We start from the raw sequence: 14443 nt of genomic DNA, 5'->3' as shown, positions 1-14443 counted from the left end.
TATCCACTTCGATGTGACGCTCCTACTGTGGTTATATGGAATCCCCTTCTATATAAACCCTGACCTGAAGATGAATCTCCTTCAATTTCAATCTTAGCAATTGCTCTTGTCTTATTATTCCCTTTTCGTTATTACAAAATCCTTTCCAAAATGGGAGATAATTTATGCCGTGCAGTTCAGGATATCAACCTTGGGGCTGAAGATGAACCAATTGATATTCCAGAGGAAGTGGTGGCTCAGGCGGAAGCGAAGAACCGCTTTATCCTTATTGGGAGACCAGCCAAGACGTCCGAATCTACAATCCATTATTGCTTCAATGCCACGAGTATGGGGACAATCAGGTCTGGTCCATGAAAGGATAATATCGGACAACCAATTCCAATTAATCTTCCCCTCCGAAGAATCCCTGGAGAATGTGCTACGACGAGGTCCTTGGGCATTCAACAATCGTATGCTGCTTCTCCAACGTTGGATTCCACACCAGGATCCTCCTCTCATTGACTTCATTCCTTTCTAGATTCAAATCCGAGGAATCCCTTACCAGTATCTCAATCACAATGTTGTTGCACATGTTGGTCGTGCACTAGGCAGTTTGATGGAAGTTCACTATGATGCAGAAGTGGCGGCTCGTTTTGAGTTTTTTCGTGTGCAAATTCACTACGACATAACAACTCCTCTCTGCTTTCAGCGTAATTTCCAGTTCCAAGCCAGAATCAACACCCTCCTTCGGTTTTGATACGAACACCTAAGAGGTTTTTGCGAAGTTTGTGGCCTCCTTACACACGATACGGGTGCCTGTCTCATTCAAAACGGTGGCAAGAAGCCCTATTTTGACGATGGTGATAAACCAGATATCCCCCCACCAGAAAACCACAATCTCGGAGTGGTGATTCGTGAAATTGAGGATGAAGAGGAGCCATATGCAGTAGAGGAGAATGATCAAGCAGAGGACATGGATAACAAAGAGGAAGCATTGGATGACATTGATCATGATCATAACGCGCTAGATGAAGATGATCTAAATGAAGCCAATCTCCATTATGGCTATTTAGTGGTGAGTTGAACAATAGTGAATTGTTTAATCCTATTCCAATCTTTGAGAATGCCATAGGAGACATCCCAGGGAGTGAGGAATACAGAAGATATTCGATCAACATCCATCCACACCTTGAAATAATGGAAGCAACAATCCAGACTCAAGAACAGATGGCTCAGGAAAGAGGTAAACAAAAGAGAGAAGAATCCATAGACAACACTGAAACAGAAGCATCCCCAAAATAGTCTGTCCGAGAAGTTGGCAAGGCCAGCAGCTCATCCCTGAGCACCCAGTGTAGAGGCGCGGTAGGCCCTAAACAACCACAGCCACCATGATTACAGCCTGCTGGAACTGTAAAGGTCTGGGCATAGACCTTACAGTTCGACGCCTTAAGGAAATACAAAGGAGGTATTTCTCGGACATGTTATGCCTACTAGAGACTAAACAGCAAGATGATAAGATCAGAAAAGTTGCTGATGATTAAGCTTCCCTAACTATGTAACGTTCCCACCGTAGGGTATGGATGGTGGGATTGCTCTCTTTTGGAAAAATTCAATTCATGCTTCGATTGTGTTTGCTTCAGCTAATCTTGTACATATGTATCTCGATTTCAATGGAATTTTCTTCAATTTATCATTTTTGTATGGTTATCCCGTACCAAGTATGAGGAATGAGTTACGGGAAAGACTTGAGAGAATGTCTACAACTAATAGAGATCCTTGGTTGATAATGGGAGACTTCAACGAGATCAAGGGCAATGATGAAAAAGAGGTGGTCCTAGGAGACCAGAAAGAACCTTCCAAGATTTCATATGTATGATCATGACCTGTGATTTCCATGACCTTAAGTTTATCGGTGATAAATTCTCATGGACAGGAAAGCGCTACACACATAATGTTTGGTGTTGCCTGGACCGTGTTATGGCTAGTTCAAAATGGCTAGCTGATTTCCCTTCTGCACAAACTGAGTTTTTTGCCTTTTGAAGGTTCGGACCATCGACCGTTGATCACAAATATCTGCAATAATGTAGAACGGAGAAGAAATGTCTTAAGGTACGATAGTCGTTTGTTTACTAAAGAAGACATTTGGAACTCTGGCGAAGAATCTCTGAGATTGGAACTCAGAATCATCAAGAGAAGAAAGAAGATGTCAGATTGGAAAAAAAGAAATCGTTTGAATGCATCGGTGAGGATTGGTATTCTGAAAAAAGATTTTGATTACGCTCTAACAGTTGAAAACTATACGACACAAGAAATAGATCAAATCAGAGCAGAATGATCTCAAGCTTATAAAGATGAGGAGCACTACTGGAAGATGAAAAACAGGAACTCTTGGATGCAACTGGGTGATCGAAACACAAGGTAATTCTATGCCACTGCTAAACAACAAATTGCACATAACATAATTATTGCAATAGAGGATGAGAATGGCATGGTGTACAGAGAAGATGAAGAAATAGGCAACATTGCTTAGACTTATTTTACTCATCTCTTCAAAACAACAAGAGACCCAACTTTGGATTATACAGATGTTTATCATCGATTTCAGAAAAAAAGTCAGGAGAGAGATGAATGATGATTTACAAAGAATGGTGACAGAAGTAGAGATTCATACCAAATAAGGCACCTGGTCTAGATGGTCTAACAGGAGCATTTTACCAACAATTTTGGGAGGACATAAAGCATCCAATAATCAGAGAAATCAAAGAGTTCTTCACATCAGGGCATATGGCCGAGAGAATGAATCATACCAACATGTGCTTAATTCCAAAGACTGAGGTCCCTGCAACCATGAGCGAGTATAGGCCAATTGCTCTATGCGATGTCAGTTATAAGATCATCTCGAAGATACTGGTAAGCCGATTACAAAAACATTTGTCATCAATAGTATCTGAATACCAATCAGCTTTCATACCTGGCAGAAACATCATGGATAACATCATAATTGCTCATGAGATGATTCATTCTTTAAAGAAACGAAAACGATGGGCTAATTCTTACATGACAGTAAAGACTGACATCTCCAAGGCGTATGATCGACTCGAATGCCAATTCTTACGCGACACAATGCATCATATGGGATTCGATACAGTTTGGATCAAATGGATCATGAAATGTGTGGAATCAGTAAACTTCTCAGTTCTAGTTAATGGTATTCCTTAAGGTCATATACAACCAGAGAGAGGTATATATCAGACAAGGAGATCCTCTATCACCTTACATGTTCATATTGTGCGCAGAGGTTTTAAGCCATCAAGTAACACAAGCTGCTGCAGACAACAAATTAAAGGGGATGAAGATAAGTAATATAGGTCCTTCTACAAACCATCTTCTATTTGCTGATGATGCTTTGTTTTTTTTCCATGCACATCCAAAGTATTGTTCCACAATCATGAAGATTCTAACGACTTATGAAAGGGTGTCGGGACAAGCAGTAAACCTCAATAAATCAGCAATTACTTTTGGAGCAAGAGTAAAGCCACACATGAAATCGAGACTACGCCGAATCTTGAATATCCATAATGATGGTGGTTGTGGCAAATACTTGGGACTACCAGAGCACAATGACAAAAAGAAAAAAGAAAATTTCCAATATGTTATCGACAAGGTCAAAGAAAGGACACAAGGGTGGAAGCATTGTTATTTATCAGAGGCGGGGGTAAAGAAATACTACTCAAAACAGTGGCAATGGCTTTAACAGTATTTACAATGAACTGTTTCAAGCTTCCAAAAGGTACTTGTGAAAAAATCAATAATATTCTAGCAAACTATTGGTGGAGTAAAGATCCGGGTAGGAGGGCAATGCAATTGGTTTCATGGGAAATAATGAGCTTACCAAAATAGGAAGGGGGACTGGGTTTTAGAGACTTGGAGAAATTTAACCTTTCTCTTCTTAGCAAACAAGTCTGGAGAATACTTCAATCACCCACAAGTCTCCTAGCCAGATTTCTAAAAGCACGGTACTGCCAAGATGCCAACATCTTCACAGCTGGTTTAGGAAATAAACCTTCTTTCATCTGGAAATCACTTTTAGAAGAAATGGATTTACTAAGACAAGGAGTGTGGTTTTTAATAGGAGATGGAGCTATTACTAATATTTGGGTGGATCCTTTGTTACCAACACATCCACCGAGATCTCCACGAGGTATTGATGGTATTGACATAAATGTCAATCAGGTTAAAGATCTCATTTTAGACGGCCAAAACACATGGAACTTGCCACTACTACGCACCATTATTGTTGAAGAAGATGTCGAAATTATCAGAAGAATACACTTGAGTCTGAATCCTACATCTGATCTCCTTGGTTGGCATTACACTGATAGTGGTGAATACAGAATCAAGTCTGTATATTGGTTAGTAACACATTTCCTAAATGTGGATGATATCAATCCGCCACCAGGGTCACAAGCATTCAAAAAAACTATCTGGAGAATGGATATAGCCCCAAAGCTAAAACATTTTCTTTGGCGGATAATTTCAAGAGCTTTACCAACCGGCATAGAACTAATGAGGTGACATATTACTACTGATGGCCAATATAAACGATGTTGTCAAGATGAAGAAACCACTGACCATTTGTTTTTTAACTGTCCATATACACCGTCAATCTGGAGGGGAACTCAAAATCTTCATTACAACATAACAAGTTTAACAAGCACCTTTCAAGATAAGTTCCAAGGCATCATGGATTGTTATAATAACCAGAATCTCACCACACTGGTACGACAACTTCCAATTTGGACACTATGGCGAATCTGGAAGAGTAGGAACCTTTTGATATTTCAACAGAAAGGTAGCACTTGGCAACAAGACTTAAATAAAGCAGTTAATGAAGCAAAGGAATGGCTGAACTGTCTCACAGATACAACAGCTACAGGACGAACTCAACACCAAACACAACTCAAGGCTTCAAACTGGATGAGGCCACAAAATGGATCCATCAAATGCAACTACGATTGTTAGTTTACACAAGATTGGTAGAGAATTACAAGCAGGTTGGATCTTCAGAGACCAAGATGGATTTTATATCAGTGCAGGACATAGTAAAGGAGTTTTATGCAACACTGCTCTAGAAGCATAACTTCAAGCACTGATTATTGGAATGCAACAGGCATGGATAAGAGGTTATAAGGAAGTCACTTTCGAGGGAGACAATTACACAGTCACAAAGCTGGCTAAAGGAGAAGCAAAGAATTTACAAGTCTACAATTGGATAAGAGAAGTTAAATACCGGAAGGAGAAATTCACAGAGGTGACTAGCCCTGGGCATATAATCCGGATCCGAGTAAACCGATCCGAACCGATCCGAAAAAACCGAATTGAATCGGTTTCGGATTCCTTGTAAAAACCGATCGGATTTTATGTCAATTGTGATTCAGTTTTCGGATTGAAACCGATCCGAACCAAAATCTGATCGGTTATCCGCTAAACCGAAACACACCTATACATTCAGTACATACATACAACTCTGTCCTTTCTTCTCCCAAACCTCTTTTTTCCCACTCTCACTTCTCGACACACAACTTTTTTGCCGACTCAACGCTGGTCTCAAAGACTTTCAACCCTAGTATCCTTTGCTTTATATTGATTCCCAAACCCCCAATTGTTAAACTGGAAACCCTAGCTTCTCCTCTGTCAGCCGCTTCAAAGAATCAGTCGCAGGTGAGATCTCTTCTCAAAATCTCAGTTGTAATTTTCTCTTTGAGCTTATTTTAATTAGTTCATTGTTAAGACTTAATACTGAGCTATGTTTATGGTTTCTCTCTTTAAGCTCTGTTTATGGTTTCTCTCTTCAAGCTCTGTTTAATTAGATATAGAACCGTTGTCTATTTTTTTTGTTCTAAGTGTTGTAACTGTTGTTTTCTTGTGTAGATCTATAGATTGTAAACCCAATAGCTTTTTGAATGTTGTATATTTGATCTTAGGTTATTGAATGTTGATGTTGATGATGAGTTATTGAGTTATTTGTATGTTTTAGAGTCTTAGGTTATTGAACCCATATAGTATTAGAGTCTCTCTCTGTTTTTTCTCGAGTTTTGTTTTGGTATTAATTTTGTTGTATAAGCTCCGTTTGTCTTTGTTTAGTTTTGTTCATTGTTGTGTCATTGTGTGTTGTCTAAATAATGTGTGTGTCTCTGTTTGTTTCCATTTGTATTTGTTTAGTTTTGTTCATTGTTGTGTCATTGTAGAGTCTTAGGTTATTGAACCCATATAGTATTAGAGTCTCGCTCTGTTTTTTTCGAGTTTTTTTTTGGTATTAATTTTGTTGTATAAGCTCCGTTTGTCTTTGTTTAGTTTTGTTCATTGTTGTGTCATTGTGTGTTGTCTAAATAATGTGTGTGTATCTGTTTGTTTCCGTTTGTCTTTCTTTAATTTTGTTCATTGTTGTGTTGTGTGTTGTCTAATGTGTGTGTCTCTGTTTGTTTCTGTTTGTATTTGTTTAGTTTTGTTCATTGTTGTGTCATTGTGTGTTTCTCTGTATAATTGTTTTTCTGTGTGTGTTGTGTTCTATGCTCCGTGTATTAGAGTGTTATACTAACTAATTTGTCCCTGCTAATGAATTGTTACAGATGGATTCTTGCTCACATCAACCCAGAAATGATGAGAATGAAAAGGATGGAGAAGAAGTAGAGTCTCTGGAAGCTGGTCACACAAGCAGTCATGGAACTGGGTCCAAAAGGAAAAAGCAAGCAGATGGTTCAGTTCCTAAGGCAAAGATAAAGAAGACGAAGGCAGCAAGGGTAACACAAAGGTCATGGGTATGGGATCATTTCACAAGAATCTCCAGGGAAAAAGATAGATGTCACTGTCACTATTGTACTATCAATATGGGTTGTGCGACATCTAATGGAACTTCTTGTCTGAAAAATCATCTCCTCATCTGCAAGCAATACAAGGCATGGAAGGAAAGCAGAAGTGAGATTCAAAATGTTCTCAATCCTAGTGATGATAACGGTTTGCAGTTGGCCAGAGTTACTGAGAATGTGTTTAGAGAAGCTTCTAATGAGATGTTGGTTCTCGGTGAATTGCCACTTTCATTTATTGAAAGTTTGTCTTGGAAAAACTTCTGCAATAAGGTTAAACTCTACAAACCTCACTCTCGGAGAACTGCAACTAGAGATATTGTGGAGGCTTACGTGAAGAAGAAAGCAGAAATGATGGAGGCTATTGGTGCTAATAAGCAAAGGGTTTCTCTAACAACAGATATATGGGTTGCACCTACAACTGGAGCTAGCTACATGGTCATCACAGCACATTTTATTGATGCAAGTTGGCGCCTACGCAAGACGATAATTGGATTCAAGCATGTCTCTGACCATACAGGGTCAACCATAAGTTCTGTTCTTCTTGACTGTTTGGATGAATGGGGGATAAAGAAGATCTTCACAATTACTGTTGACAATGCCACTGCCAACACTAATGCTATATGAAGAAGTTTAAGGAAGCATTCAGCTTAGTAGGAAATGATGCAATGGTGTTAGGTGGTAAGTTCCTGCATTTATGTTGCTGTGCTCACATAATTAATCTAATTGCGAAAGATGGTTTACTTGAGCTTAAGGATAATGTGGAGGCTATTCGGAATGGTGTTCAATATGTTAGAGCTTCTAGTAAAAGGCTTGAAGCGTTTGAGCAGAAAGTTGAGTCAGGAAAGATGACAAGAGGGAGTTTATCATTGGACTGCAAAACAAGATGGAACTCCACTTATCTGATGTTAACAAGAGCATTGAAGTTCAGATTGGCTTTTGATAGAATGGAGGCTGAAGATAAGCTGTATAATGATTATTTCTGTGAAACCGTTGAAGAGAAAAAGAGGATTGGACCGCCAAGTAAAGATAATTGGGATGAAATTGAAAGGTTAGTAAGGTTTCTAGTCATCTTCTATAACTCCACCTTGGTAGTTTCAGCATCATCAATTGTTAGCTCCTACAAGTGTTACAATGAAATTGTAACAATAGAAAGGAATCTATTGGCATTGAGCACTAATTCTGATCTGAAGCTTAGCTTAAAGGCAGAGGCTATGAGAGATAAGTTCAATAAGTATTGGGATGGATCAAAGAAGCTAAATAAGATGCTGATAATAGCTAGTATCTTTGATCCAAGGACCAAAATGAAGTTTGCGAGTCTTTGTTTTGATATACTCTATGGTAAAGACAGTGCAGAAGCTAAGGAGCTTACTAAAGCAGTTACTGATGTTCTAGGCAAGCTGTTTGACGAGTATAGTGCGACAGTTGGATCAAGCTCTCAGTCGCAATCTGCATCATCATCTCAGAGTGGATAGGAGTCTCAAGGTGATCTGAATCAGAAAATGGATTTTGACAGTGATATCGAATATCAAAGGATGGACACTATGTACAACGAGTTGATTAATGATATTAGTTTTCAAGATCCAAGTTCAGAGTTAGAGTTATATCTGAAGGAGAAAGTGGAAACTCCAAAGGCTAAGCGGCTTGGGATAAAGTTTGATGTCTTGGGATGGTGGAGGATCAACAGTCCTAAGTATCTTATTCTAGCCTCAATAGCAAAGGATGTACTTGCTATGCAAGTGTCTTCTGTTGAATCTGAATCAGCTTTTAGCAATAGTAATAGGATTTTAGACCCATTTAGGAGTTGCTTGACTCACTACATGATTGAGGTTCTTATGTGCAGTGAGCAGTGGTTAAAGAGTGAGATTCAGTTGAATGAGAAAGGAGTGATTACCACTAAACAAATGCTTGCTGAGATTGAGTTGCAGGATAGTCTTGAGAAAGCTAAGTTGTTCTATTCATTATATCATCTTTTCAATTGTGCATTTAAGTATTAACTTTGTATACTTTAATTTTTTTTCAGAGTTTGAGTCTCTATGCAACTTGTGAAGATGAATGTAGAAGACTAGAAGTCTCTGATCGGATAGAAGTCAAAAAAGGTTTGAACAAGTCTCTTTCAAATTTGAACCTTGTCTTGTTAAATAGCTTTACAAATCCTTTTGAATCCATTTGAATCAAGTCCATGCATCTTATTTCTTTTTGTAATCTTTATACATAGGTGAATGGTGATATTTGGACTGATCAAGAGATGAATGATTGAACTTCTTGATCTTGAAGATTGAAGAGTGTCTTTGTGTTTGAAGAGTGTCTTTTTTCCAGTTTTCTTCAGTCCTTCTCTTTGGAACTGATTTGGTTTGAATAAGTTGAAACTTGTCATGTTTTATGGTTTGAATTTGAATAAGTTGAAAACATTGTTTAGTACTTTGGTTGGTTGTTTAATGTTTTGTTAGGTACTTAGGTTGAATGGTTGATGATCCGATGAAAATTATTTTGGATTATTTCGGATTTACAGTATAATTCGGTTTTAAACCGGTTTTTAAAAACCGATTTGAATTTTTTGGTTTAGTGTCGGATTTTAAAAAAAAAATAAAAACCGATCCGAATCCGAATGGATCCGATCCGATCCAAAAAGTAGTCGGATCCTAATCGGCTTTTATATCTCCCAAACCGAATAATCCGAAATCCGAATAATCCGATCCGATCCGATCCGAAAATCCGAATGCCCAGGGCTAGAGGTGACATATGCTTGGACGCGAAGACAAAATAATAAAGTTGCGGATCAACTTGCCAAACATCCTCTTGCAAACAATTTATCTTTTAACAATTTTTATTATATCCCAGATTTTCTTGTAAGATACCTAAATGAGGACCACACTTCTGGTAATAAAGCTTTCAAATGTTAGAAAAAAAAAAAAAAAAGAAGGAGAATCGATTCTTCTTGGAGAAATTTGAGAAACAATGCTCACAACAAATAAGACAGATGTCATTTATTTAGTGGAACATATATTAAAAAAAAAATTCAAAAAAGAAAATTTGCAAAAAAATATTTTTATTTTTTATTTTTTTGAAAAGTGTTCACCGTTACTCCAGTAAAGATGCCCTTAGTGATCCTTAAACATCTAACATAAGGATCAATCACTAGGTAAAATTTTTTTTTCATTAATATGTAAATCTAAGCAACTCTTAAGATATTGCTAATAACCTTTGATGGAGATGACCTAAGATTAATCTTTAATCCAACTATACATAAGCTTCTCAATTATACCCTTAGTTGAAAGGTAAATAGCATCATCTCGTGCCTCCCATGTAACATCTACCACGAGGGGAGCTTTCATCACCTTCATATGCTGTAAAAAAATTATGATATTCAAGCTTAGCACCTTTCCACAAAATACATATAAATCTTGTTGTGAGAAAGAAATGATCACGAAAACTAAAATTGTACGTAGGATCTTTAAATTTTAGGAAATGAAAGCCTAGATCATCACTTCTAGATTTGCAGTGAACTTTGAGAATACTACGGCTTAAAGTTAAATTATTTTGAAAAACTACAGTGTTTTTTTTATGACACTTAGCTTCAATCGACCCAAAATAAAAAGTTATCAGAAAAGAGAGAAATACAAATAGAAGATTCATTGTTTCAATAAATTGATTTTCATGAAAATTAGTGAAGATCTCAAAATAACTATTTATTACATATGTGCCGTGTATGTCTTTACAAATTTATAGGGTTAAAAGACTTCTCACCACACAACATTGGTTGCTTGGATCTCTCTCTTTTAAGGTTTGCATTCCATTTGGCAAGTATTTCCAGATTTTATTAACTTTTTTTGGAAATTTTAATAAGTTGTCTAACTTCCTTTGTAAAAATCTCCTTTAACTAGGTCTTTTTTTTGTGAGCTGAGTAGAAAATTCTCTTTACTCATAGGTTTCTTATGCATAATAATATCCCACCTTTATTTTTTTACGTTTTTTCAAATTAATGCATTAATTAAAGTTAGATTATCTTTGCTCCAAAACAACCATTTGAGATATATCACCTTTTGGTTATGATTTATGAATCCAAAAGCATTAAGATTTATGTTTGATTGTTCCAGAATCTAAAATTTTGGAGGTTTGTTTGCAGTAATGGAAAATCTATGCCTAATTACCACTTTGCGACAATCTTATATAAAAAGCATAGTCCAAACACCAACACTATCAAGATCTCGATTATGTTCTACCAATAATATTTTGTTTGTCATAAGAGAGATCCCAAACCTCCGCTTTGTGTCTTAAAAGCAAACTCAACACGACTATAAAACCTTAGACCATGAGCATTGGTTGGGAAAAAAATTTGGTCCCTCAAATATTTTAATCTTATTTTCAGAGTTTCTTAATTTTGGTATGAGCATTGGTGTCCCTCACAATTGGTCCCCTAAAAAAAATAATATTATTTTTTATTTTAAAAATTAATTATGTAAATTAAGAAGTAAAATCATATTAAAGTTTTAATTAAAATAAAACATATAACATTAACATTAACATTAAAAATATAAGAAAATTACAAAGTTACAAAAACTTGGAAAAAAACATAACATACAATTAAAACATGAAAAATAAAAACATAAACCGTAAAAACATGAAAAGTAAAAACAAACATTTTATTCTCTGCATAGAATTTTTGTGATTAATCTTCATTATGTGGAAGATGTCCAAAGTTTGTCCAAATATGCTCAATCAAATCTTTTTTTACTGGTCATGAACTTTTTTATCCTTCATATGTGTTCGACGAGTAATCGTACTGCTCATATTTGAACCCAAACTGGCGGCACCGACGGTATATGTTTGATCCACATCTTCTCCGTCCTGAAATTCAGAAACAATGTTTCGCCAACTGTATGTGTCTCGTTCATCCTCGACAATCATATTATGGAGTATTATGCATGCTCTCATAACATTTGCTATTTTGTATTTATCCCATAAACGAGATGGATTTTTAATAACTGCGAATCTAGCTTGCAAGACTCCAAAGGCACGCTCAACATCTTTCCGCACAGCTTCTTGTTTTTTAGAGAAAAGAGAATTTTTCATACCTTGTGGAAGCCGGATAGATTGTATAAATGTGGCCCATTTGGGATAAATACCATCGGTGAGATAGTACGCCAAATTGTACTCCCTTCCGTTTACAAAATAGTTGACCTCCGGAGCATTACCGTTAAGAATGTCATCAAAAACATTTGATCGATCCAAAATATTAAGATCGTTCATAGTACCTGGAGCTCCAAAAAAAGCATGCCATATCCAGAGGTCATACGAAGCTACTGCCTCTAACACGATTGTAGGTTTTCCGGTTGATCGTGAATACATCCCTTTCCAAGCTGTTGGACAATTCTTCCACTCCCAATGCATGCAGTCAATGCTCCCAACCATCCCGGGAAATCCACGTTGTTGATTTTGATAGAGTAGTCTCTCTAGGTCGTCTTGTGTGGGACGTCTTAGGTATTCATCGCCAAACAACAAGATTATTCCGGCGGTAAACTCGTGCAAACATTTCCGAGCCGTTGAACCACCAATTCGTACATACTCGTCTACTGTGTCGGAGGCAGTACCATATGCCAATTGGCGAATGGCTGCAGTACATTTTTGAATAGGTGACAGACCAGCCCGACCGGTTGCATCCTGAGATTGACGGAAATACTCGACTTCTGTAGAGAGACGTTGCACAATACGCATGAACAATGGCCTGTGCATGCGAAACCGTCGCCGGAATAAATTCTCCGGGTCTGTTGGAGTATCACTGAAATAATCATTCCAAAGATTAATGTGGCCTTCTTCCTGGTTTCTCTCTATAAAAATCCGTGGCGTTCGCTCTATTGGTTCTTGAATGATATTAGAATTTTCGAGAAAATTATCATAATAATCATCAAAATAACCATCCATATTATCCGCATCGTCTCATTTGTAGTGGTAATGGTTTGATGATGATGCCATAAGAAAAAAAAAATTTGAGGGCTCTTTGTTTTGGTGTTGAGAAAAATTGGAGTGTAGAAAAAGATAAGAAGGTGTTGATTTTGTTTCTTTGGAGTGTAGAAAAAAATGCATATATATAGGAACTCAAGCTACCCGTGAACTTAAGCTTTGTGTTACCCGTGATCTATCTGGCTATGTGCTTTGTGACTCAGCTGTGTGTCATGCCTTCTTTTACCCGTGAAGGCAGTGTCACTCATAGGCAGTGTTACCCGTGAACCCAAACAACAAGATTATGCCTTCTTTTACCCGTGACACAAAAATACAATTTCATAGACATCACCACCATACTAGTCATTACTAAAATACAACAATAGCAACTTAGTTTTTTTGACATTATATATACTAGTCATTACAATGTCATTACAATTTCATAGACATCACCACCATACATATTAAACATACAACAATAGCAATTACGAATATCAATTCTGTACCATTTCTAAACCTATTTCTACTCTTCCGTAGCTCTAACACTACCTTCTCTAACATGACTATTTTCTGCTTGGTTTCAGTATTGATGTGCGAGTCATAGTCACTTGCGATTGTGAGGCTATCCACCTTCTCAGACAGCACTTGACATTGTTTGTTCATCTCGCCCATCTCCTCCATGACAGCTATATCCCACCACTTGTGAATATGCATCTCTCCATCATCAACATTCGCACATGTGAAGTATCTGCATTAACATACAAAATCACTTCAAAATATGTTGAAACATAGCAAATCAATTCATAATGTATTAAAGTTAAACGACAGACCTTCTGTTGTAGCTTGAGGATAGTAGAGGCTGACCACCACAGTAGCATACTTTGGGGAATCCGAACTCAACCTCAGGTTGGGGAGGGTATTGCATCGCTTGATCATTTTCTCGAGTACTCTCGACCTCATCCATCCGTATCAAAGCTGCTATTTCCCTGCCCTCAGTGTCATCAGAGTATATAGCAGCTTGATCTGAGGAATCAGGCTGAGAGTAGCTGTAGTCGTGGCCCATGGTCTTGCGGAACCTGCAAAAAAGTACAAGAGCCATCAGATAAAAAAAAAATGCTCTTATGTAATATTAACGGAAATTTGATAAAAGATCTATTTGAATCATTGAAAGAGAAACAAGAACATACTTAATTAAACATTGAAAGAGAAACAATAACATACGTAATTAAACATTGAAAGAGAAACAAGAACATACTTAATTGTTTGCTACTACAGAAACACGAACATACATAATTTAATACTGAGCCACTATCAATACATCAAACTCAGAAATATCGTGCCACTATCTTATCCTTGATAACTTGATCAGCTGCACTAAGTGGCTCTGGTTTAGTAAGGAGCGTGTCTAGAATGGCAAGCTTCTGCAGCTTCTCCTTTTCAGCCATCTCGCTCCTCTTGACTTCCCACATGCTCGTGTACTCAGCAAGAGCCTTTCCCTGAGCTTTCTTCCTATCAGCCTTCGCAGCCTTGATACCTTGAGGCCGTATCTCCGAGTCTAGTTCAGTAGGGGTTGCATCGTCTTGATCAGCTGCAGCAACTGGCTTCCTCTTTGTTCTGACTGAAGGTGAGGTGGTGTTGATCACCCTTGCCTATAGCATGCG

The 14443-nt window shown here is 37.5% G+C and overlaps 2 protein-coding genes, 1 long non-coding RNA gene and 1 pseudogene across 3 annotated transcripts; 2 read left to right on the top strand and 2 right to left on the bottom strand.

Annotated features, from left to right (window-relative positions):
* Window position 1: 1 nt before the first annotated feature.
* Window positions 2-1618, top strand: LOC147930993 (uncharacterized; annotated as a pseudogene).
* Window positions 1619-2484: 866 nt separating this feature from the next.
* LOC147930992 (uncharacterized) lies at window positions 2485-5137 on the bottom strand. Its single transcript, XR_015574248.1, has 2 exons — window positions 3037-5137; window positions 2485-2950 (listed from the first exon to the last, which is right to left on the bottom strand). It is a non-coding gene; the product is annotated as an uncharacterized LOC147930992 (long non-coding RNA).
* A 2373-nt stretch (window positions 5138-7510) lies between these two features.
* On the top strand, window positions 7511-8317 carry LOC147930991 (zinc finger BED domain-containing protein RICESLEEPER 2-like). Its single transcript, XM_087477121.1, has one exon. The coding sequence runs from the start codon at window positions 7511-7513 to the stop codon at window positions 8315-8317; it is 807 nt and encodes a 268-aa protein (XP_087333247.1).
* Window positions 8318-11344: 3027 nt separating this feature from the next.
* On the bottom strand, window positions 11345-13872 carry LOC109128143 (uncharacterized). The gene is made up of 3 exons (XM_019233944.2): window positions 13613-13872; window positions 12589-13530; window positions 11345-12454 (listed from the first exon to the last, which is right to left on the bottom strand). Exons 1-2 carry the CDS (start codon window positions 13843-13845, stop codon window positions 13215-13217), a joined length of 549 nt encoding a protein of 182 aa, XP_019089489.1. The 5' UTR covers window positions 13846-13872; the 3' UTR covers window positions 11345-12454; window positions 12589-13214.
* Window positions 13873-14443: the final 571 nt, after the last annotated feature.

The sequence above is a fragment of the Camelina sativa genome, chromosome 12 (genome assembly GCF_030686135.1).
Source record: "Camelina sativa cultivar CO46 ecotype springtype chromosome 12, ASM3068613v1".
Lineage (NCBI taxonomy): Eukaryota > Viridiplantae > Streptophyta > Magnoliopsida > Brassicales > Brassicaceae > Camelina > Camelina sativa.
The sequence above is the reverse complement of the archived record's forward strand: the minus strand, read 5'-3'. Positions and strand labels throughout refer to the sequence as shown.

Bases quoted from the DNA above. Each gene is read 5' to 3' on its own strand.
- LOC147930991 (XM_087477121.1), top strand. From the start codon at position 7,511: ATGGTGTTAGGTGGTAAGTTCCTGCATTTATGTTGCTGTGCTCACATA.
- LOC109128143 (XM_019233944.2), bottom strand. From the start codon at position 13,845: ATGGGCCACGACTACAGCTACTCTCAGCCTGATTCCTCAGATCAAGCT. The intron at 13,531-13,612 runs GTCTGTCGTTTA...ATGTTAATGCAG, and splicing joins TCCTCAAGCTACAACAGAAG to ATACTTCACATGTGCGAATG.